A 24,186-nucleotide genomic window follows, 5' to 3' on the forward strand; every position below is an offset into this window, starting at 1 on the left:
TAATGCTCTTCCATTAGAAAGAGTGAGACTCCTGCCTCGTGTGGCAATGCTGGGGGTAGGAAGCAGTGGTGAGATGTCAGGATGACAGAACTGGCCATGCCATGTGGCCTGCCTTTCCTGCATGCCATACCTAACTTGCTGTCTCCAGAGAATGCCCTTTGCCAGTGTGGAAGTAAGATTCATTTGTCAGTCTAGTAAGCTTCTGTACATGGAATGGGAGAGGAACACCATATAGTTCCGTTGCCTTAGGAAGCCAGAGGCCTTAGGTTGGCCCTGACCATTGTTGAACATTGCAAGGAGAAGCCACGGCAAGCCTTTGCACGTGAAGGGAGGTGATTGGAAGTTTTCCCTTTCAGATTTGACAAACCAACGTTACTTGTTAACATCTAGGGAAACGGTGGTTTATTCTAGCTGTGGTTAGGGGGGAAAACTGGAAGCATGTACTTATCCTAGTGTCTATGAGCTATTTAGAGTTACATCAAACTGCAGTTTTGCCAGTTCTGAGGTAATGGAAAACAGTGATTTCTTCAAAACCAAAGGTAGAAGTTTTTTATCTCCTTGCTTTGCACATGAAGGAGCAGAGGGAAAGGACCGTGTGCCTCAGACTCAAGGTCAGGGGTGGGGAACTGGATCTAGCTGGTGGGCTACATTCTTATCTCACTGATCCCTGTGGGCCAACTTTGATATGTAGGCAGAGCCTCCCACCTGTCAAACACCTCACATCATTATCAGCTGGCTAGCAATTATAACAAGCCCCTTTGAAGTCCATTTTCAGGCATGGCAAGCTGTCTGCAGAAGAAACAAGCCTGTCTGAAAGCACAATCTGAATCCAATCCGCCCCTGCAGATGGACAAAGCTGGGATTAAGAAGCCATGCTTTCAGCATCAGTTGGCACTGACAGCAAGCCCCAGTTGCAAAGGAACAGTTGGGAGCTCAGTTTAATCCTCCCAATGTTCCTTGGGAGCCATGGCATGACCAGCCCCTCATGTGATATCAGGCAGGTGGGCATGTTATGGTGAAACTGTCTTGTGGACCAAACTGGGACCTGAATCGGGCCTAATTAGGTTTGGGGGGTGGAGATTCTTCACCCTTGCTCTAGGGCGTTAGGGTTGTGTCTAAACTGGGCTCTTTTTTAACATTATGTGCATAATTCACCTAATGAACCCTGTCAGCAGAAGCCCTCTCTTCCCCCCATATCCCCCAAAGAACCCCCAGAAAAGTGCATGGGCGAAAGAGAGGAGGATTGTACTATTTTATGTGCTTGCGCAGATGGAACATGTGTAATGGTGTGACACTGAGTTCCACCATGCGCCTAAAGCGAGCACTTAAACTCAGCAGTATGTTCAAAGTGGGCCTCCATCTACACTCTTCTGTGTTAATTCTGGGAACATGATGTACTGGCCTCCTTTCTTTCTCTGCACCTGGAAGCTGTTGAAACACTCTGCTGTTGGTTATCTGGTTATTGTTGTCTTGTTATCAGCCTCAAATGGCGAGGGCTCAGTTCAGCTTTAAAATTTATGCCACAGTTCAGCTTTAGAAGTTTACCATATAATTGACAAAAACATTAAAGCACAAGCCTTGACATTTTAGCCTAAATTTTCATTGCACTGAACACACATTTTGCATATCTCTAAATCAAGCAATAAAGCTGAAGCGTCTCTGTGAATGTGATGCACCTTTTATTTATTCAATCAGAATTGTATTATCTGCTTGTGATTCAGTTCATTATCTTTTTCAAAACGTGGGGGTGGGGATGTGTATTTTGTATGCTTGCAAATGCCAAGAGGGAATAAGGGGTAGAGTTTGGCACCAGCCCTCAAACATTCCATATCTTCATTTGCTTCTAAAGGACAATAGCTGCTGCAAGAGAACCTTGTCTCATTGATTGGCTCCATCTCCCACAGTTTTTGCTGCACAGAGAAAATTCAAGACTCCTATTGATTTGTGTTTACGCCAAAAGCAGAATAATCTGGAGAGGGCTGGAGAAGTGACATGGGTCTCAGGACATGACTTCTCAGGGCGTGGTATTTTCAATTCTGGGAAGTGATATTGATGGCCGGTATGGTTGTCAATGGGCTAAGAACAGTAGCATGTCCAACTCCCTAAATGTTTTGGGAGGAGGTTCACCAGCCCCCAGAAACTGTGTGTTTAAGATGGTGAAATTTGACCTTGTTGATATATATAAAAGGCAGTGTGAAAACAACTTGCAGCATATTACCTGGTTGACATGCCTGATTTGTGTAGCTCACACTTGTGCACTAAGCAACAAGGTTCTTATGAAACAACACAGTCCCTCCAAACTTACATGTGCAGGTTCTTTTGAGCAGAGTTAAACAAGACAATAAAAAGCCAAAAGTAGGAAGTGACAGTGGCAAAGCCAGTGGGGGTTGCTATCTAACATGCTCCCTTGCACAAGTCTGCTGGGCCACTTGTGGGTGAACTAGACATTGTAAGAAGCACAGAGCATGCTGTTGCTCCATCTCTCTTTAGACTCTCTGACTGACTTTAGGTTCTCAGGAACAGCTCTGCAGCAAGCATTCAGGGCAAAGCCTTGGAATGTAAAGGCCAGGTAGAACCTATTATGGCTTAAACAAGTTTAGCTTGTAGTGAGAGAACCTGAATGAAACCCAGATTGGAACTACTCCAGGTTAGGGGTGGATAAATCAGTCTTTTCCTGGTTCATGTCATCTTTGTATGGGTGCACCCATAAGTGTATCCCATCCCATTTCTATGTTAATCTGCATTTTAAAAGAATCCACATGAAATTTTGCATTTCAATACTGTATGGTTTCAATACAAACATGGTTTCTCTTAAAATATGCATTTTTGAACATATTTTGAACATCTCTTAAAAATCAAGAATGGCATTGGCACATATGGGAAATGTGAAAAGCTGCCAAAACCTAATAGCTTAATCTTATACACTTCTACTCAGAAGTGAGTCCCTTTGCGTTTAATGGAGCTTATTCTTAGGTTAGTAGGTATGAGATTTCAGCCTAACATTTCAGCCTTAAATTTCAGCCCCCATTATGTTTTTATTGTAATTTTACTGGTGTTAGCTGCCCTGAGCTCTGGCAGGGGAGGGCGGGTATAAATAAAATAAAATTATTATTATTATTATTATTATTAACAGTGTAATCTGTGTATGTCTACCCAGAAATAAGTTCCACAAAGTTCAGTGGAACTTATTCCCAAGTAAGCGTGTCTAGGATTATAGCCTAAATTCCTATACGACCAGGAGGTGTAGCTCAGAACTGTTCATACAGGATTTTGCAAATACCAAATTCCTTAAGCATCCCTGCTCCAGATTCTGATTTGCCAGAACTACTAGAAAAACATGAAGTGAACTTCTGAACATTACAGTGTTCTTTATTACACTGTGTGTTTCTTTACCCATGTTCCTTGCCAACCAATGATGTTGAGGCAGGGACAGGAAATTGCACAGCACAAATCATGTATTGTTTGAATTAGATTCTAAAGGTAAAGGTACCCCTGCCCATACGGGCCAGTCTTGACAGACTCTGGGGTTGTGCGCCCATCTCACTCAAGAGGCCAGGGGCCAGCGCTGTCCGGAGACACTTCCGGGTCACGTGGCCAGCGTGGCAGCCCTGTGTCTCCTAAAACATCTAGATTGGTCCTTCCTGTACTTTACTAGGGTACTCAGCTGTGAAAATCAAAACGGTTGCATAGTTTTGTTTTTAATATCAAAAGCCCCCCACTTCACACCTCCACTACTCCTGCCAGTTCAGGAAGGAAACAAACCATAGGCTGGCTTCATGTTATGTTCAAACTAGGACTCATGGTTTGTTTCCAAACAAAACCATGCTCTTAACTTACCTCTCATGATTTGGTTTTGGGGGGAAAGCACCTGTGCAGGTTTGCATGTAATGCTAATCCTTCCTCTGGTTTGTTTCCTGAGTGGAAGAGTTAAGTAAACCCAAGTTGATTTTTAACTATGGTTAGCGAGATATGTGAGCAGGGCCAATGTTAACCGAGTTTTCATACATGAAGCTTAAAATTACCAGTTAAGCTTCTTGCAGTGCTAACAACCAGTTGTTATTTATGAGCAAGGGAGGCATTTGTAATTAAAACAAGCATTCTAACCAAGATAGGGTTCACATTTGCAATACAAAGCCCCTTCCTTGAATGAAGAGCCACCAGTTCATGAAATTATTAACCCAGATGTTTGCTTTTGAAAACCACTAAGTAAAAATAGTATTTCTTACTTCCCTCCTCGCTTTCTCCTTCAGGAAGTAAGTAGAAGTAACTTTCTATTTTATCAGTTTTCCATTACACATTTTAAATTCATTTGCTCCCTCCCCTTCTTCACAGTTTTGTGAAAAGTGTCCCTTTCACTGTCCCCCCATGTCTCCATCTGATAACAGCATGAGAAAATATCTGCCTCAGCAGATGACAGGTCTGACTCAATGTCCCCATTATATTATGCCTCCATGACACCATTGCCAAATATAACTGCCCCCCGGTTATTTTCAATTGTCTGCTTGTATGAAATGATGTTGTTTCACCCACCACCCACAAGCCCTAGAGAGCAGATAATACTGTAATAGATGGACCAAGAACTTAGCTTAGCAACTTCATGTGTTCATGGGAAAGGACAGCTTGAGAGGCAATTCTACAGCTAATGGGAAACTTTCATATGGGAAACTTTCATAAACTTCTGCCAGTGGGGAATCTAAGGTGGTCTAGACAATCAGTTTATCTTAGACAAGTTACTGGCTTCTTTGTCCAAGGGCAAACCTGCTCTAGCTGCTTTTCCTAATAATCAGTACGAAGTAAAACGTTGCATACTTTAGTAAATAATACAAAATAAATATGAGTACTGCAGGAGCATCATTATGTAAAGTACTTGACCATGGTAAGTAAATATGCTTATAGAAAATACTGTCAGGAGTGCATGCAGGAGCCAGGCCCTGTGACCGGTAGGGCTTCGCAGGACTAGGGCCTTCCTAAGTTTGTTCTGAAGAGGCAAGGGGCGGTCGCACAGGTGAGGTCGATTGGTAACTCACAGCACCTGGTGGCAAGAGCCAGGAAGGGCTATAAGGTCAGCATTTCCCTTTGGCTCTTTGCCACAGCAACACACTTCCTGCCTTTGGATTTTTGACTCCTTGCTTTCTGATCCTCGGACCCTTGGCTTCTTGACTCCCATTCCTGCTCCCACCCTACCATCTTGCCCCCGGTCCCAACGTCCTCAGCTGGGACTTTGACTGCCCATAAACCAGACCGTGACAAATACACACATAGAGCATGTAAAAAAAGAGAAGCACAAATAAAAGTTACTCAATATTTTAATGAATGACATTTGAACAATTTGAATATAACGAGACAAAGGCCTGATTTGTACAAAAAATATATTAAAAAACTCAAAGGATAGATGCCACAGTACTACAGGCCCAATTCCTGCATTGTGTGGGATGGACCTTCTGGTAAGACGGCATCTTCAGGACACCCTCACCTGCAGAGCTTAGTGATCTGTTGGATATGTAAAGGATGATATGATCTTTCAGGTACCCTGGTTCCAAGTTGTATAGGGTTTTATACAACCAGAAACTTGAGCTTAGTCCTGTAGCTTATTGGCTTTAGTATACCACCTAGAGAAGTTACGAAGTTACAGATATAAATAATGTAAGGATAGTTGAGGTTTTACAACTTAATTTAACTAAAGTAAATTTGACATGACTAAACATTTCCCTTCAGCTAAGTACCCTCAGTTTCTGCCACAAGCACATCCAGTTCTTTTACAAATACTTTAGTTGTAAAACTGTGCTTAGGCAATCAAAATATCTGAGGACCAACAGACTTGTTTTGACAATGCCTTTGCCTCTGTCCCCCTTGCCTTTTGGTGTAAGGGGTTACTGGGGCAAGACTCCTCTGTGGTGGTTAATCAGAACAGATATTGTTAACAGACCACTGGCTGTCCTTTCATTGATCTTTAGCTATAATTAGCAACATGAGTCATATGGAAACTTTTGGCTGCCTTCCTCAAACTATTTATTTCAGTCGTCCTATTGATTTTAATGGCTGCTCTGTGGGATTTCACAACTCAACAAGGCTCCTGAACCATCTATGCAATCTGAACCAAAGCCATGCGAGAATGGAAGTGACCGGCAACTTCCTCTTCCTCTCATTTGATGTTTAACTCAACCAATGACCATGCTTCTTCCATGCTCCAGCACCGCAGTCAGTTGACATCTTAACACAGAACCTTAACATCTTGCAGAAAGTCTTAGAGAACAAGGATGTGACAAGGCTGAAGGACACTCATGTAGAGACTGACATGCATACATATAAAAACTATTTAACATGTGCTTTTGAAAAAAAACAGGCACCTTGTTACACTCCTGCTGTGCTTTGGATCCCTCACCCACTGATATCTCCTTCCTGGTCCTCTGCTACCTGAAACTTTGGCAAAACATGGAAGCTGGGGAAAAGGGGAAGTATTTGGGATTATGGCTGACAACTAAGAACCACAAGATATTCCAATATAATTATGTTCAAGCATGGAAATAAGTTAAAAAGGGCTTGGAAATATGGGGGGGAAATGACATTGTCCACGTTGGGAAGGATTTTTGCCATAAATATGAATGTTTTACATAAGATGATGTTTTTATTTCAAACAGCTCCAATAATTAACAATTCAGGCTGCTTTAAAGAATGGTAGAAAGATATGTCTAGGTTTACCTGGCAAGGGAAGAAACCCAGAATAAAATATAAAATATTAATAGATGCTAATGAGAGAGGGGGCTTCACATGGCCAGATTTCCATTTATATTATGAACCAGCATGTTTATGTTGGTTAAAAGAGTGGATAATGTTGGAAAACACTCAGTTACTAGATTTGGAAGGCACACTCTAGGAGGCTAAGGCAGGCAAGAACCCGCAGCCCAGGTGGGGCTCGCTACCTCGGGGAGGAGGTGAGGGTCACATGCCTCGTCAAGCCCAGATGCTGCAATCAACATCCAAGGCATAAGGGGAAGCAAATTTGGCTAGGCCATTTGCCCAGGCGTCAATTACCGGTACTCAGTTTGGGTGGCAGCACAGAAAGCTGGGTTTGCAGCACAAAATGGCACAAAACCAACACACCACTTTGGCACTGGTTTGGAGCCAATTGGACAAAGTTGGATTTTTTGGCATTAAGTTGTGACCCAGATTTGCCTTGTCAGTTACTTGGTTTGAGAGGTGGCAGGGCAGCACAAATCGTGGAGTTCGAAGTGCAAAATGGCACAAAACTAGCCCAAAACTTTGGCATCAGTTTGGTGGTATCCGGAATTTTGGGGTCACATGTTAATGAAGCTCAAACCCCAGCTGAAATGTATGAGAACTATGCAAAGTGCTGTAGCAATATTGCTTGTGCAGCTTATGACAAAAGAGTTGACTAATAGCTCTTTCCACATGAATCTTACCTTTTGCTGGTAGCTTTCCATTTCAAACTCTCTCATCCCCAATAACAGGCAAAGAGGTAAAGCAGCATTCCATCTACTCTGAGAGAACTGTAAAATAATGACTCTTTTAATTTTACTCTATAATAATTAAGACAGCATTCCTATACACACTTATCTAGATGTCTCATTAAACTTTGGGGAACTTACTTCTGAATAGACATGTTTAAGGCTGTGCAGCATAAAAAATATTTATATATATTTTAGAAGATTGATGATGCTGTTTAATAACATTAAAAATTCATCAGAAAATGGCAATAAAATCATCACGCTTTAAAAACATGTACACATAATAAAAATAAACAAAATATGGAAAAAAATCACCTGTTTTCAAAACAAAGGATAAAATTATGTGTTTGAGTAGACTTTTCTAAAAAAAAAAAAAAGTTTTTAGTAGGCATCAAAAGCAGTGAAATGAAGCCATTTGCCTAATCTAAACAGGCAAGAATAGGTGCTGCCACACTAAAGGATCCTCGCAAGTGCAAAATGGACATGATGTGTCACTTGCAAAAGTGCCAGTTCTTCAGACTGAAGCTTGTGGAAGCAATTCCTTTGGAGTAAGGTAAAGGTAGAAGTAAAGGACCCCTGGACTGTTAAGTCCAGTCAAAGGTGGCTGTGGGGTGTGGCGCTCATCTCGCTTATTAGACCACTTGCACTGGTAATGTGCATTTAGGGGCAAGAGAGAAACACAGAAAGAGATGCCCTATTGAATTGTGTGAAGTGGTGCATATTCCCTCTTAAGCAATTTCTTCACTTGCGTGTTGCTGTGCCTATCTGTGTTGGTATGACAATGCAGGAATGAGTGGGAGGGATTGTGGTTGTCTGTGCATTTGTGAATGTTAATGAGAATAAAGGAATACTATGAAAATGGTTCACTTTTTTTTTAAGGTAGACAACACCATTGTTAATATTAACTTTCTCTGGGGGGAAATCATAATCTTCATATTATGTTACATAGTTAATAATTTAGCAAAAAGATTGTATTGTTGTGACAAATAATTTCACCAATAACAGCATGGGTATCTATTCCGTAAGAACTGTAATTATTATAATAGAATATTGGTGGGGGAGAAACTTACAGTTGGCTCAAGAGCAGTATACATTTAAAGCACAGTTAAGGCACATCACGGGACATGGGTGGCGCTGTGGTCTAAACCACAGAGCCTAGGGCTTGCCGATCAGAAGGTCGGCGGTTCGAATCCCCGTGACGGGGTGAGCTCCCATTGCTCGGTCCCAGCTCCTGCCAACCTAGCAGTTCGAAAGCACGTCTAAGTGCAAGTAGATAAATAGGTACTGCTGTGGCGGGAAGGTAAACGGGTGTTTCCATGCACTGCTCTGGTTCCACCAGAAGTGGCTTAGTCATGCTGGCCACATGACCCGGAAAAACTGTCTGTGGACAAACGCCAGCTCCCTCGGCCAGTAAAGCAAGATGTGCGCCACAACCCCAGAGTTGTCCGCAACTAGACTTAACTGGGGTCCTTTACCTTTACCTTAAGGCACATCACCCCTCCCCCGCAAGAATCCTGAAAACTGTGACTTATTAAAAGTTCTGGGAATTGTAGCTCTGTGTGTGGAGTAAACCACACTACCCAGAATTATACAAGGGAAGCCATGTGGTTTAAATATATGGAAGCACCCTCAGTGGTCTATGCCCTTGTTAGAGCAGGCTTTTTCTGAGGCTGTTTATGATGAAACCCATCTGGTCACTTTTAGCTTATAGTTTCAAACTTTTTCCTAAGGAGCCATGATCCACCTGTGACGTTCATTTTAGCCCAGAAGCACATCATTTTATCTCATGGAGCTGCGTCAGTTGTTCAGGGGGAAAAAAAGAGTCAAGGTGCAATTATGAGAGGCCACCATGAACCTGATCATTATGTGAATCATAAAAGATTCCCTGCTTTTGCTTTAAAGTGCAAAATCCAAACATTTTGGATGTGAACATTTAAGCTGTGCAAATGGTGCCACCTACTGTATTGCAAAGCACACAACACATTATTATTTTGTACAGGAGAGGGTTCTTTTGTTCAGTTTGTTAGCATGCATTCCGTTGGTATTCCTCAAACCTCAAAAATACATACAGTGGTACCTTGGTTTTCGAACATAATCTGTTCCGGAAGACCGTTCGACTTCCGAAACGTTCGAAAACCCAGGATCAAAGGGCTGTCAGCAATTTCAATGGGGAAAAATGAGAAACGTGCCTTGGAAGCTGTTCAAGTTCCAAAAAAAATCGAAAACACTTCCAGGTTTTCGGTGTTCGGCTTCCAAAACGTTTGGCAGCTGAGACATTCAAAAACCGAGGTTCCACTGTACTTTATTGGCAATGAAAACTGGCTTCAGATCAGTCCGCAGTTCGATGCTACCCGCTTCTTTCTTGTGCTTTTAACAACAGTTTCATATACAGATGTTATCAGTTAATGGTGCTTTAGCACCACACTTTCAAATGCTTCCCCTGCTGATTCCTTTATATTAAGATTCTTCAAATGCACAGAAGGCTAGACCAGGTTGTTCCCCACCACACCCCCCTGGCTTGCTGGAAACCCAAATTCTGAGGTGTAAATTCACTTAGAAAGAAGATGCCTGGCGTATGTGAGGGACTGAACTGTGCTGTGGAAAGTTCAACATCCCCCCCCCCAATTTTTTTTATTGGTTTTCACAACATTATAAACAAACAAACACATAGAACAAACAAACATGAATCATAGCCTTATTAAAAATTACACTTATTAATATTGTTAAGTGACTTCCTCGCTTCCCCTTGGTTGAATTTCATTGCATGTCCTTTTAATGGTTTTCCAAATCACAGTTCTTAAAAAAATTTAACTTAAACATTAACATCCTTAGATCTTCACATTATGAAATTAAACATATTAATTCATCACTTCTTAAATAAAATCCTCAGCCAATTAAGTATCTGCAAGCTGTTTTCAGTTAATTTAACTTAACATATTTAACTAAGTAATCATTAAATTTGATGCAGTCTTCCTGATACTCCTCCTACAGTATCAGTATCAGTAACTGGAAAGTTCATCATTAACTCAGTCACCTCCTCACTGTTCCGTGCCCTGTATTTTCTGGGTAAGGGAAATACCTGCGCGCGCACACACACACACACACATTTCCCATGTTCCTAGTTCAGCCCTTTTACACTAAAGTGGAAAGTGGCACCAATGTTTTTGAGTTATCAATTTTTTTACAGTCTGGGGGCTTCCAGATGACCTGTTTATTAAGTACTCATCCTGATTTGTTTTGTAGGGGGTTTAGATGAAGCTAGCTATTTAATGAGCTTTCATTCTGATTGGTTTCCAGGGAGGTTACGTGGCAGTTGCATCAAAACCACTGTCTTGTTACCGCACACTTTCCAGTGCTTTCTCCCCCAACCTCACTTTCCTTATTGCTGAAATCTAGGTCTTTAAAGAAGCAGGTTTGTTGCGCAAGACCTCCCAAACAACTATAATTGTGCAACCTGAATTTTCTGGTGTACAACCGAATCTCCCCCTACACCCACCCAAAGAAGTGACACACTGGAAGCACCCTTAGTGATTTAAAGTTTGCACGGTAAGCAGGAGTGCATTCCATGAAGCCTTTAGCAGGATCAGGATGCAATGCTGTAGAAATCTACACTTGTCTGCATGCAGATAGAAGAGGCCAAGGCTGCGTACACATCATAACGTTAAAACACAGCTAGGTTGTTCTTTTTTCCTCAATTTGGATCAAAACTAGTAGAGGGGAAGAGGGGGAACCCATCAATATGCAGTATTTTATAAGAAACAGCAGGTTATAGAGTGGATATGGATTGTGGCAAATGTCATGTGTACATTCCTTTCCCAAACCAGTGGTGGGAGTGCAATGGATGAAGAATAAATGGGAATTTGTACAGAACATGGGGCCTTCTGAGTGCAATGAGTGTTTTCTATGTTTTAATATCCACTTTCTACCAGTGCTTCTGACTTCCCTGCGACTGCTAAAGGCTCCTGCTGTTGATTTTGGAGCTACCGTCTGCCCCTCTAAAAGGCACCTGAACTGAAAGTTTGAGGATATGCCAATGTATTTGAATTAATCAGTCTCCATCTTAATATACTGCTTTAGTAATCAAGATCGGCAACATATTTAAATGCAATCAATAATTAGATGGAACATGATTAAACAACTCAATGTTCTTTCATTTGTTTGACAAACGCAATGTTCATCCTAGCTCCATCCCTAAAACACTCTAGAGAAGTAATCTCTCTCTCCTCCTCTCCCTCCCCCACTCCCCCTCATCTTTTTAAATGCATTCTGAAGTGATGCACAATAATTTAAAAAGCTGTAGATTGTAATACAAGAAAGCTGCATTGCCCATAAGTTCTAATGAATTCACCAGCTCATTGAAACAAATGTGTTTAAGCCTGCCTCTGCAAGGGACTGTGGCTAGGAATATGAATTTACACTTTTGCAAGCAGCCTGCATATGGACATGAAGGATCTAAACACTGGATTGCATGGTTTTCAGATCCTTGCTTGCAATGCTGTCAAAGTTGGCAGCACCAACCATTCCTTTGGCTCTGAGTCTCTTTGAACTGAGCCATCCATGGGGCCTGCACTCACTGTCTGAACTCCTAATTGGGAGGAATGGACAGCAGAAACTGAAAAATAAAACAAAATCCTGTTTCTTGGTATTGGGATAGGTTGCAACATATTAAATATAACTGATTCCAACCAATGGAATCTCACACTATCTGCATACATATTTTTATCTACCCTTTTCCAAGACTATAAGGGTTAATTCACATATCTGTGTTAGCTTGAAGATGTAGACGTTGAAAAGTGTGTCGTTATGAGTGTTATTAGGTGATGTAAAATATTGTTCAGCATCTGATCAGATGTAGCAGTTGATATTGCAGCCCTGAACAAATGGGTTCTGGAATAACTTCTAATTTTAATAATAGGAAATTAGCTACCAGTTTTTGAGCATTTTCTAGAAAGGCCTGTTGTGTTCCTGCAGGAGAATGAGGTGGTTGAATCAAGGGTGCTGAGAGACCCACAATTCCCCTCCCAATGCTACAATTCCTACAGTTGTCCCTCTTCATGGGGAAATCTGGGAATTTTAGGTCTGTGGGAGGTCTTCTACCAACTCTCAGCATTCTTAACAAACTACAGCTCCCAGAATTCTTTGGGGCAAGCCACAAGTGTCACTGTAGTGCTTTAAATACACGGTGCGAATGTGGCCTATGGATCATTAATTTCAGGGGGAATATTCTGAGTGTGACTTAACTGGCTATAACCCCAAATGTTTAGATGGTTGTACTCTCATGCCTTATCCAACCCACACTCTAAAATTTTATATGTTAACACAAAGTGGATAATACTATCTGAGCAGACTGGCTTTCCCGCTTGCAACTGCAATGACTGTGGAGCAAACAGAAACCAGTGTTAGCCCCCAAAGGGTTGTGCTAGGCTGTTCAGCTTTGTCTCTTGTCCTGCTGAGTCAGTTTAACGAAACATGCAGAACCCAAATGCCCATTTAGCAAGATGCTTTCTATCCCTTTCCATCCTGACCTACAACAATGCAGGCAAAGGCATGTACAATACAAATTTGTTCATTCAGCAAGATTCTGAACCCTTTTCACAAAGAGCCAAGCGAAACAATGGCCACCAACATCTAGCAAGGGACACACAAGGCTGATTCTATTTGGTGCTGCACCCTTTCTTGCTGTGTTGGGTTCAACAGCACTTTGCTGTTGGAATGGCCCTAAGAATTGCATCAATAGGTTGGGTTTCAGAATAGCAACAAAATAATTACATCATACAAAACAAAAGAAAAAGCTTGTGAAAAAAATAGTTGAACAAAACTGTTTTATGCTTTCTTTGTCTTGTGTTTTCTGGCAGCTGGTTGGCTACAAACATACATTTTCTCTCTAAACTATTCCAGCAAAGCACCCTCCTGGTTGCAACCCTTTCTATGGCTTCTTTCCCCCATTTGATCATTGGCCCACAAGAGAGGAGCTTCTGGAAATTCTGTGCTAGCTCATGTTTGTTGCAGATAGGTCCATTGTAGACACCTCCATAAATACTGGGTGCATTTCCTTAGCCATATTGAATGAGAGCTGGAACCAAAATGTGCAGGAGATGGACAAAGAAGATGCCAATGGCCAGGTAAAACATATGTGTGTTGTGAATGATGTAAACAAAACTTGCTAGGTGCATGCTTTGCTTATGAATGGTGGTGAGGAAAAAGAATCTCCATTGCACTGTTTGGTGAAAAATAGTGCATTGAAAATATTGGGATGTAACCTTAATAAGTTGGCAAGCAAGGAAACAAGCAAGCAAGGAAACAAACAAACAAACAAACAAACAAACAAACAAACAAGCAGAAGACTGATTTCAAGAAATTAGACTGAGCATGCAATGTTAGGTAATAACTTAATCAGTCCCAAACACCATCGCTTTATGTCTTGGATCTGGAACTGTTAGACAGGCAAAGTTTGGGGTGTTTGATGCACTGTGTGCTTAGCAAGCAGCAGCATTTTCCCTTTAAAGTTAGATGTTGAGTTAAAAGCCTCCAAAGTCAGCTAGTTGTCTGTGCTAAGCTGAAAGGTTAACTATTTGTGTGCAGTACACATGTCAGGAAGGGAATTCAATTAAATCAACGCTGTCTGTGCTTCAGTGGGCAAATCTAAGGCATAAGCCATCAGCAGGGCTGTCTTAAGCATATCCTGTGCCATGGTGCAAAGCTCCGTCCGGTGCCCCCCCCATTTCCCAGAGTTCTTTAGGGAGGACAGCACTGCTGGTGGGGCTGGAGGAGGCAGGCAGTGGCTGGAGGGCGGCTCCTCCGGTGGGGAAGAGGCAGAGGCTGGACGCGGCGCCTCCCAGCTAAGCTGGTCGCTTTGTGTGGCTGTGGCCACAGCAGACGGAGGCTCCGGATGCGGCGCTGCTTCGGTGTGGCATGGCAGAGGTGGGCGAGGGTGGCGAGCTGATGCTGGGAGGTGCTGTGTCCAGCCTCCGCCTCTTCCTGGGCGTCCTCCAGAACTTGGCACCCCGGCGCCCCGCACCACTAGCCTCTATGGGTAAGACGCTCCTGGCCATCAGCTTCTAATGATCTGAGTGAGAGAGAGATGAAGCAGTTGCTAAACTCTTCTACGGGGCCTTAAAATGCTGGATTGTACCCCCAACTTGTGCTGTATTAGAAAAAAAACAGCAACAATTAAGATTGCCATCCACACAGACAATTTGTGTGGATCTGTCATGGAATTCTATTCAATATTGAGCCAGAGCAGAACTCCAATGTATAGCTAGCAGAGAAAAAACTTAAACACGTTGCAGGATCCCCCCAAAATAGACCAGAGGCAATTTTATTTCATCCAGCAGAGCTTTACTGCTACTGAAGGCAAATGAGCATAATAGTCACAAATCCAATACATTCAGGATTTCCACTGTCCATAAGAAATGCAGTTGCAGCAGACTTAACTTAAACTTGCAATAACTTAACCCACACTTTTGTGTATTGCATACAAAAAGTCAAAATGCTAAAACTGAAACTTGGTTTTAAAAAAAGAAAATATGGGGTGTCTTAGAGTTCTAAGGGAAGATGGGGTACGTGGGCCACAGCTTAGCCACCCCAGTCTTCCACCACAGAACTTTGGCGCCACAATCTGCTGCCCTGTGGAGCAGCTTAGCATCAGATCATTCTAAACTCTCTGAAACACACACACCCCTCTCAAAGCATACATTGTTAATGCCCAGTATTCCCATCTCTTAAATCCTTTGCTTTCCAGTGTTTTTAGAGAAGGTAAAACTATCTTTCTTGTAATTCTTCTCTCTCTCTCTTGCTTTCTTTTCCTGAAGATCTCACTGGGGAGAGATGACATATTGATGAATGTTTTCCATTCATACTTTGTATAATTTAGTTTTTTCTTCAGGCTCAGCTGTGGGAACTCTGCTTCCTTTCTGATAGGAAGAACTTAATTGAGACTTTGGGATGGAGTGAACAATTAGCTGTTTGGTATACAGAATGCAGGATTACTTAAAGACTCAAGAAGACAATGTTTTTAAGAAAATACCTTTTGGACAAGCAAACTTTCCTAGCAGACCTCCTTTATCAAGAAATGATTGGAGACTTAATTATAATAAGAGGAAGCCTTCTACCAGCTTTGGCTGGTGGCCCAGCTGTGCCCTTATCTGGACAGGGATAGCCTAACTATGGTTGTTGTTGCTCTGGTAACCTCTAGGTTAGATTACTCCAATGCATCATATGTAGGGCTGCCTCTGAAGACGGCTCGGAAACTTCAGCTGGTACAGAATTCAGCAGCCAGGTTGGCTTACTGGGACAAGACAGTTTGAGCAAATTGCACCGATCCTGGCCTGCCAATTAGCTTCTGGGCCCAATTCAAAGTGCTGGTTTTGACCTATAAAGCCTTAAATGGCTCAGGACCACAATACCTCAAGGACCGCCTCTCTCCATATGAACCTACCCGGACCCTGAGATTGTCCTCTGAGACCCTTCTATGTGTGCCTCCTCCATGAGAGGTCTGGAGGGTGGCAATAGGAGAATGGGTGCTTTCTGCAATGGCTCCCTCTTTGTGGAATTCTCTCCCCAGGGAGGTTTGGCTGGCGCCTTCATGATACATCTTTAGATGCCAGGCGAAAATGTTCCTTTTTAAGCAGGCCTTTGGTTGATTGACATCCAGTGTCCTTTTATATGTGTTGTGGAATGGGGATTATTGGTTTGTTTCCGTTCTTATTTTTGTTATGTATTTTGTGGTTTTTTAATATTGTAATTTTATGTTGTGAACTGCCCTGAGATCTATGGGTATAGAGCAGTATACAAATAGTAGTAACAATAACAATAACAATAATAATTAAGGCAGATCCCTGGGTGTCCTGCTTTCTTGTCTGACTGGTGCTAGATTGCCCATAATCTGTCAGATTAAGGATACAAAAACAAGATGAGATATCTATATATTGGATTCTATTAAACATTTAACAGAAGAGCGAGCTTTGATTAGGTTGTGGTCTAAATCCCCTTGCGGTGTGGATGTTACAATGTACATTGGGCCTGGGTTTATGGAATGAATAAATTCTGCAAGTATGTCAAATGTATAAAGTGTGAATTAAAGAGGGCTGCATATTTCATTCGATCAGAGCATATTGTTTATATTTGCTGATGATTGCAGAGCACTGCCGGAAATGAAACTGAGGAAGTTGATGGCAACTGCATGTGTGGATTGAGAAGAAAAAGAGGAGTCAAAGTCACTGGGAAGCAGAACCTTACAGCAGGATGTGAAACTATGCACACTTCTCACCCTGGAAACACTTCTGATTCTCTCTCTCATCAAAGAAAGCTTGCTCACCTCAAGCCATGTACAGATGAACTTCTTCAGAAACCACCAGGCTTCCCAGCAATGCAGGAAGCAGATGAGAGCCCTCCCAAATATTGTCATACAACAGAAGACCCACAGCAGGACAGAGAGGAACCTCACAAAAGCAGCCCAGAAGCTCATGGGGCAATAGAAAATTTCGGCAAAGAAGACCACGCACTGAAAACAGATTTAGATGGAAAAGAAGAGAAAGTTGTGTGTCTAAATACAGCGAGAATCTGGGAGAATGCAAAAACACCAGGAAATGATAAAGAGAAACTTGACACAGCAGAGAAGGAGTGGAAGTTCCACATGACTGAGAAAAAGGACATGGACCATCATGCAGCAACCCAGGAAAAAGATGAAAGCAAAGTCTCTTTAGCTTTGGGCTCTGGAATTTCCAAAGAAACTTTGCAAGAGTTGAAAAACCTGTTGAGAGAAAGCCCGGTGCTGAGTACCAGGGTTAGGAACAGTGGCAAACCCAGAAGTCCCTCTTCCCATACACTTCCGCTGAAGTCTAGTGATAATCAAAGGAGCTACAATGAAATGTTTCACCCTCATTTAAGAGGAGGTGATCAGAAAGTCCTCTCTGGGCGCAAGCCAGGAGCAGGGCTAGCAGGGAAGCCACCCCTGCTGCACAGCTCTGCTGGGTTGGATAAGCAGCCATCCGAAAGCGAAGATATGGATCATTCTCCTGGGAGGCAACAGACACATTCCCCCAATGCAGGCAGTGCTTCAGAAGCTAAATTTGAGCCCACATCTGGTAAGGAAGTTAAGACTTTGCCTGCAGCACACCATATAGGGATGGGAGTCTTCCCAGTTAAACAGAAGTGTTGCCTTGTCTTGTTTTTATTGATAACACAGATTTGTGTGGTTTATGGTATACAAGGACATTGTGGATCAAAAAGGTGTGTGCGTGTGTGTATAAATGCCACAAGTGGGAGGGTCAGAGGAGCCCATTCAAACTCAGTAATTAGGGCTCGGCAGGGGAGAAGAAGGTGGGTGCCTGTGTTGTGTCATTATCAGTGCCTCCCCCCCCCGATGATTTTTGCCAAAAGATAAATGCTTGCTTCCACTCCACCCCCCACCTCAGCAAAAAAATGTCATTTTTGGTAGCTCCAATAAGGGGAGCAGCCAGAAGTATCATGAAAGCATGAACTCTGAGGGGGGAAAGCTGCAGGATAGCTCTTGAAAAAAATGGACACCATGGAGATATCCCCTACTCCAGGCATAGGCAAACTCGGCCCTCCAGATGTTTTTGGCCTACAACTCCCATGATCCCCAGCTAGCAGGACCAGTGGTCAGGGATGATAGGAATCCTTTGATTACTAGTCCAAAACATCTGGAGGGCCGAGTTTGCCTATGCCTGCTCTGCTCTAATGGGAGGGGGCACAGGAAGGCTCCAGCCCAGATTGTCCCCAGTGAGCTTCATGGCTGAGTGAGAAATTGAACCCAAGCCTCTCAGGTCCTGGCCCAGCTCTCTAACCACTATACCACACTGGAATGAGCAGAATTTTCCTGAGCAGAACTTTTTAAAGCTAATTTTAATGAAATCATGTAGAAGTTTTCCCTGAACAGGCTCCTTCAGATTCACCCAATCCATTGCTTTCTGCCTTGGGTGTTCCATGCAGAAAGTGAGGCTATAAACTGTAATAATAAATACATCATTTAATAGAGAACCAGGGCTGTGTCCAGCTCTTCACCTGCACGTCACCTGGCTAACATTATTGAAACTTAATAAAGGCCCATGAAATTCCTAAAGAAATATTGCCTGAGCAGGAACCCTGCAAATTCACTTTGGATTGCATGTGGATTAGGCAAAATTTGGAGACAGTTTTAATTGGCTCCAAAGTAGCACGTATCAATCATGCGGAACTAATCTGAATAAATGAGTCCAACAAATGATTGAATCTGTGGCCACCCGGAATCCAGAAAGCTAGATTTTTGCATCTTATCCAAACTATATCATAATTAGACCCCTTCAGACAACTGGTTGCATTTGCTTCTGGCAGTTTAGTGACTACAACTGTTAATAATGAGTGAAAAACCAGCTGTTTGAGAGCAGCAGAGGCCTGTTTGAAATCTGTGGGGCTCTGGCGGGGGGTGCATTCAGCTAGATTTTTCTCAGGGTAGCCCCATTAAAATGAATGAACGTGACTAAGCTAGGTCCATTAATTTCAATAGGCTTACTCTGTGTAAACTTCAGTTGATTACCACCTAAAATGTTTCACCATTTATACGTTGCATATACACAGACGTTATCTAGGTGTATTGCTAAGTTATTATTTGCAAAGTGTATCTTGTTGAGCCTTAAGACATGCTGCACCAGAGGCTTTTCTGCTTCACGCCATTAGAATCAAGATGCTTACGTGTACAGTCATACCTCTGGTTACGAACGCTTTTGGTTACGAACGCTTCAGGTTACAAGCTCCGCTAACCCGGAAGTAGCTGCTCCTGGATGCAAACGGAAAACGCTCGCTGGAGGCGCATGCGCAGCGGGAGACCCTATTAGCGAAAGCACGCCTCAGGATAAGAACAGTTTCTGCTTAAGAACGGACCTCTGAAACGAATTAAGTTCGTAACCTGAGGTACCACTGTACTGATCTTTGCGTGGGATTGCGCGCTGCATTGAAAAGATATACCAGCGTGGACATGTTGATGGCAAATATTTAAATTTTGACCTGATCACGTGTATTTTCATTTTTAGAACACAGCAGAGATCCCAGTGTAAAGAGCATTCCCCTTCACTTGGTCTCTGAGATTGAGCGCATTAAAGAACAGATGTCCAGAGACAATATACGTTTTGTCAGGTTTGAAGCAGCCGACCTTCATGGCGTGTCAAGATCGAAGAGCATCCCGTCTCGTTTTTTCCGGGTACGTTTATCCATCCCCTGTAGCAAGTCTTCTTCTGTGTTCCCAGGCCATGAAGAGACAACTTGCTATACCACAAACCTTTGCCATGTGCAATACAATTCAAGTTTACACAACATATATTTCCTCCTTTGTTCACCGGTACCCTATAAGGTTTATTTCATCTCCTCCCTGCTGCCCCCCTGCCCTGCCAAAGCGGTCATTCCTCAGCCCGGAAGAAATGCAAATCTAATTAAGAGAACTTGTCAGTGTTGATTCTTTACACACCCAAGACTCTCCTTCCCCCAGATTTATCTTTCTTTTTCTAAACATTTGCAACATGCACAATGATCCTGTTTTATTTGACATCGGCAAATTGCAAGAGGAGGCCAAGAGCAAATTGCAAAAGGCACTGAAGTGATAGCATGGGAATCATTCTAGTTTGGAAGTATTCCCTTTTCAGCGATTAAATCAGATAAGAAAATACCGTTGTATGCATGACGGCTTAATAATAATATTGGTGATGCTGGTCTTCCAATAAATATGAGTCCTATTATGAAGCATTTGGTAGCAGCTGTATAGAAAGTAGTGACCTCTAAGGGCCTTTTGGTGTATTGTTTATGTGATACTCAGCATGGATGGTTTATATGCTGTATTTTAGCTATAACCGTGTCATGAATATTTCAGGTTCCATTGAGTGAAAATATATACTGGCATTACTGGAAATCTAGTAAAACTTTGCTTTCATTCTAAACTTCTTTGAAGCCCCAAAGGCAATTTTCTCTTAATTTTGTCCTTAGATCTTGCTGTAGTTTTGAAGCTATGGGCTCAGATCCAATTTTCTTTCACTGATGCCATTTAGGCATTAGCAGAAATGAACTCTCTTCCAGGGAATTTAATGCTCTTGAAAGGCAATTGGGTAATGGGACCATCTTTTCACCCATCACTCAATTCAAAGTGCAGGGAACCAAGCTCACCCTTTTCAAATTAACCTAAACTTGTCTGATATATCCCCAACCCAAGCTCAAATTAAAGTAGAAGTGAAAGTGTAAATCATCTGATGTTCTTCAAAATAAAATTTAAAAAAAGTTGGAATGTAAGATGAGCACAGGTGTGCAGGACTAGGTCTAACCACATATACAATATTATAGGTTACTGACATAGGATGCTGTTGGATTCTTGGAAGGACTTTTGATCCAGCGTATGCCTCTGCTAATAGAGAGGGGAGGCAGTTATTAGGAATTCTATTTCGCCTTTGCAGAACCAAAGGACTAGTTGATTTCCTGCCTTCCATCCAGGTGGTTCTTTTTCTACCTGCACATTTCTAGCCTTGATTGTTGGATTGCTGCATGTCTTCTTATCTTTCTGCCTTCAGTTATTGTCACATTGGCAAGTTGTTTGATGGGTTTGGGGTGATTTTCAAACATGTTTCAATTCCCCCCCTCTTTCAGGTTATGGCCTCTTTCATTCCCCTCAAGTGTCGGGGGACCTCCCAGAACAGGGTGGAATGTGTGTGTGGGGGGGGGGGCTGTAAAGGGAATAACAAATAAGACAAATCACCTCCCCTCTTCTCCCATTTGTGAAGGTGTTTGCAGGATCACCAGCCCTTCCCTGAAACCAAGGGCACCAGTTGGATTTGACCTATTGTTGGGTTGGCCAATGTCACCTGTTAACAAATTTGTTGGATTATTTTGTTCCAATTACCTGTTGAAACCCTTTGGGTATGCAGGGCAAACTAGTGTTAAGGGAGTGAACCTTGGAGCAGATGTTTTCTGTTGCAAACACACACACACACACACACACACACACACACTTGTATGTACTGAAACTAACCTTGTAGATACAGAAAATAGATACTTGGGTAGAAAAGCTCCCAGTTCTAGTCTAGCTAACTAGTCTATAGTAGAACAAGGAAGCCATGAGGTCCAAGAGGGAAGTGTGAGAAGTAGGAGGAAGTTGTAAACAGGGTGCAAGCTGAGACGCAGCTGGTTGCTAACCTTTCACAGAGGAAGTTCACTGAAGAGTTGGTGAACTATACCACAATCCAGAGAACCACACAACCAAAATGCTCACTGGGCCTTTTTATTTCCCAACCCTATTGGCAACCTCCAATGTACTCTGTGTGTGCCTGTTCAAAGAAAAGATGCTAGAGGTCCCACTGGACACTTAGAAATCTTTGGATATATCTCTTGTGAGATACAGTGCATAACTCCCTTATGGAACAAGTTGCTGACACCCCTGCTTTGGAAGTGTGGCCCCTTACATATCACCAAGAAAGAGGAAGTCCATCATCAGAATTAAAAGGGCAAAAGAAGACACATATTAGCATAAAATTTGCATGCGTTAATTTATATGTATAGATTCAAATTTAGAAATATACTATAGCTGAACTAGAAATAATCTCAGTTTAATGGAAAAGATTCTGTGTCTGCTCAATCTGCTGTCCTGGTGCTTTTAATTGTTGGTGGGCTGCTTCAGGGCTCCTGATCTCCCTTCTTTGAAATGTATCTTTGAAATGGTCTTGCACCAGACAGCCCTTCAGATAAAGGACTATCCTCTGTAAAATCAGACACACAGCTACCCTTGCGCAGAATTTGAACTCATACAGGCATAGCATTTCTCACTGTTGTAATCATAATTGTACCTTATAATTGCAGTGTTAAAGTGACTACAGCACAATCCTAAAAGTTTCTTCCCTCTGTTTAGGCCAAAGCAATCCATGGTGTTGCCATGCCCAGAGGTTACCTTGAACTGACTCTGAACCCCAAGGATAATGAAATAAACCATATAAGCGCCAGCAATTTCAACTGTGACATAATCCTGAGTCCTGAATTATCAACATTTCGGGTTTTGCCATGGACTGAAGACACTGCTAGAGTGATCTGCGATTCCTTTGCTGTAACTGGCAACCCTTTGTTGACTTCCCCCAGGCACATTGCCAAACAACAGCTGGGGCAACTCCAAGACCATGGCTTTGCCCTGCGTTCTGCCTTCACTTATGAGTTCTGCATTTATGGCATTGCCGAAATCATCAATTCAAAGACGATCACTTTCCCCACTACAACCATGCTCAATAACCAAGACCAGTGTTTCATTCAAGAACTCATTGATGGGATGTATCACGCTGGGGCGAACATTGAGAGTTTCTCGTCTTCCACAGGACCTGGCCAAATGGAGATCTCTTTTCAGCCAGAGTTTGGCCTCAGTGCAGCCGACAGTGCCTTCACCTTCCGCACCGGCATTAAAGAAGTGGCCAAAAAGTACAATTACATTGCCAGCTTTTTCACCGAGAATGGATTTTGCAACTCAGGCATCCTTTCCCACAGCCTTTGGGATATCACTGGGGAGAATAATTTGTTTTCTTCTGGTTCCGGAGGCCCCGAGTTCACCGACATAGGGAAGAACTGGCTTGCTGGGTTATTGGTGCATTCTGCAGCTCTGAGCTGCTTGATGGCTCCAACCATCGGCTGCCGTAAACGCTACAACGTGTACCGCAAGGATTCCAAGGAGATGGTGTCTGTGAAGTGGGCATGGAATGATAACAGCTGTGCATTTAACGTCAAAAGTCATGGCGAGAAAGGAACTCGGATTGAAAGCAGGCTAGGTTCAGCAATGGCAAACCCTTACTTGGTTCTGTCTGCTACTATCGCTGCTGGTCTGGATGGCATAAGGAGAGGACTCAGTTTCCAGGAGGCATCAGAGGAGATCCAGAGCACTGCTCAGTTCAAAGTTGCAACAATCCCGCTGAAATTGGAAGATGCTCTCATTGCACTTCAGGAAGATGAGTGCATCCGGGAAGCCCTAGGTAACACCTTTGTCCGGTATTTCGTCGCTATGAAACAGTATGAGATGGAAAATGAAGAGATGGACGTGGAAAGGAATAATTTTTTAGAATATTTTATCTAGCACAAGTGCATGACATTTTGAGAGTCCTTGTAGTGTTATGGCTAAGAGCCTGAGCTATGGATCAAGAAGTTTCCAGTTTGAATCCCATCTCTGCCATGAACTCACAGGGCAGTCTTAAGCAAACTGCTCTCTCTCAGCCTCAGTCCTCTCATCTGCAGCATGAGAAATAATAAAATTTACCTACCTTACAGAGTTGTTGTAAGGATCACACCCAGATAATGCAAATGCATTACTCTGAACACTTGTTAAATGCTATACAGAGTATTAGAATTGTTGATTGGTAGAAAGATTGGTTTCCATAGCTTTGTAGTAAATATAGATGCTCTTGAATAAGGCTTTTTCAGTTTCCAAATGCTGGCATATAGAGCACCCTGACACCAGAGTTCTGTATATGTTTGGCATACTGAAAAAAACAAAGCTGGCTAGTGAAATCCTGTGCTGCATTGTACACACTTATTTCCTGGATTGTTTCCTTCAGTACCAGTTTTGCAGCAAAGTGCTGAACTGAAGTTGTGGTTCGAGGACCCGACCACCGCGACGTGAAAAGAAGACGCAGGGACACATGATATAAGGTTAATGGGCTAGAAAAGGCCACAACTTTATTGATTACAGCAATGAAAAGGTATTGGCTTAGGCATTGGA

General features: G+C 42.6%; 1 protein-coding gene across 1 annotated transcript; it reads left to right on the forward strand.

Moving 5' to 3' along the window:
- The first annotated feature begins 13,546 nt into the window (after positions 1-13,546).
- On the forward strand, positions 13,547-23,913 carry LGSN (lengsin, lens protein with glutamine synthetase domain). The gene is made up of 4 exons (XM_079970899.1): positions 13,547-13,588; positions 16,606-17,551; positions 19,496-19,662; positions 22,345-23,913. Exons 1-4 carry the CDS (start codon positions 13,562-13,564, stop codon positions 23,542-23,544), a joined length of 2,340 nt encoding a protein of 779 aa, XP_079827025.1. The 5' UTR covers positions 13,547-13,561; the 3' UTR covers positions 23,545-23,913.
- The last annotated feature ends 273 nt before the right edge of the window (positions 23,914-24,186 follow it).

Source organism: Podarcis cretensis, assembly GCF_951804945.1.
Source record: "Podarcis cretensis genome assembly, chromosome: 3".
NCBI lineage: Eukaryota > Metazoa > Chordata > Lepidosauria > Squamata > Lacertidae > Podarcis > Podarcis cretensis.

Coding starts and splice junctions, on each gene's coding strand:
- LGSN (XM_079970899.1), top strand. CDS start 13,562: ATGGACAAAGAAGATGCCAATGGCCAG. Junction 13,589..16,605: donor AAGAAGATGCCAATGGCCAG/GTAAAACATATG, acceptor TGATGATTGCAG/AGCACTGCCGGAAATGAAAC. Junction 19,663..22,344: donor TCCCGTCTCGTTTTTTCCGG/GTACGTTTATCC, acceptor CCCTCTGTTTAG/GCCAAAGCAATCCATGGTGT.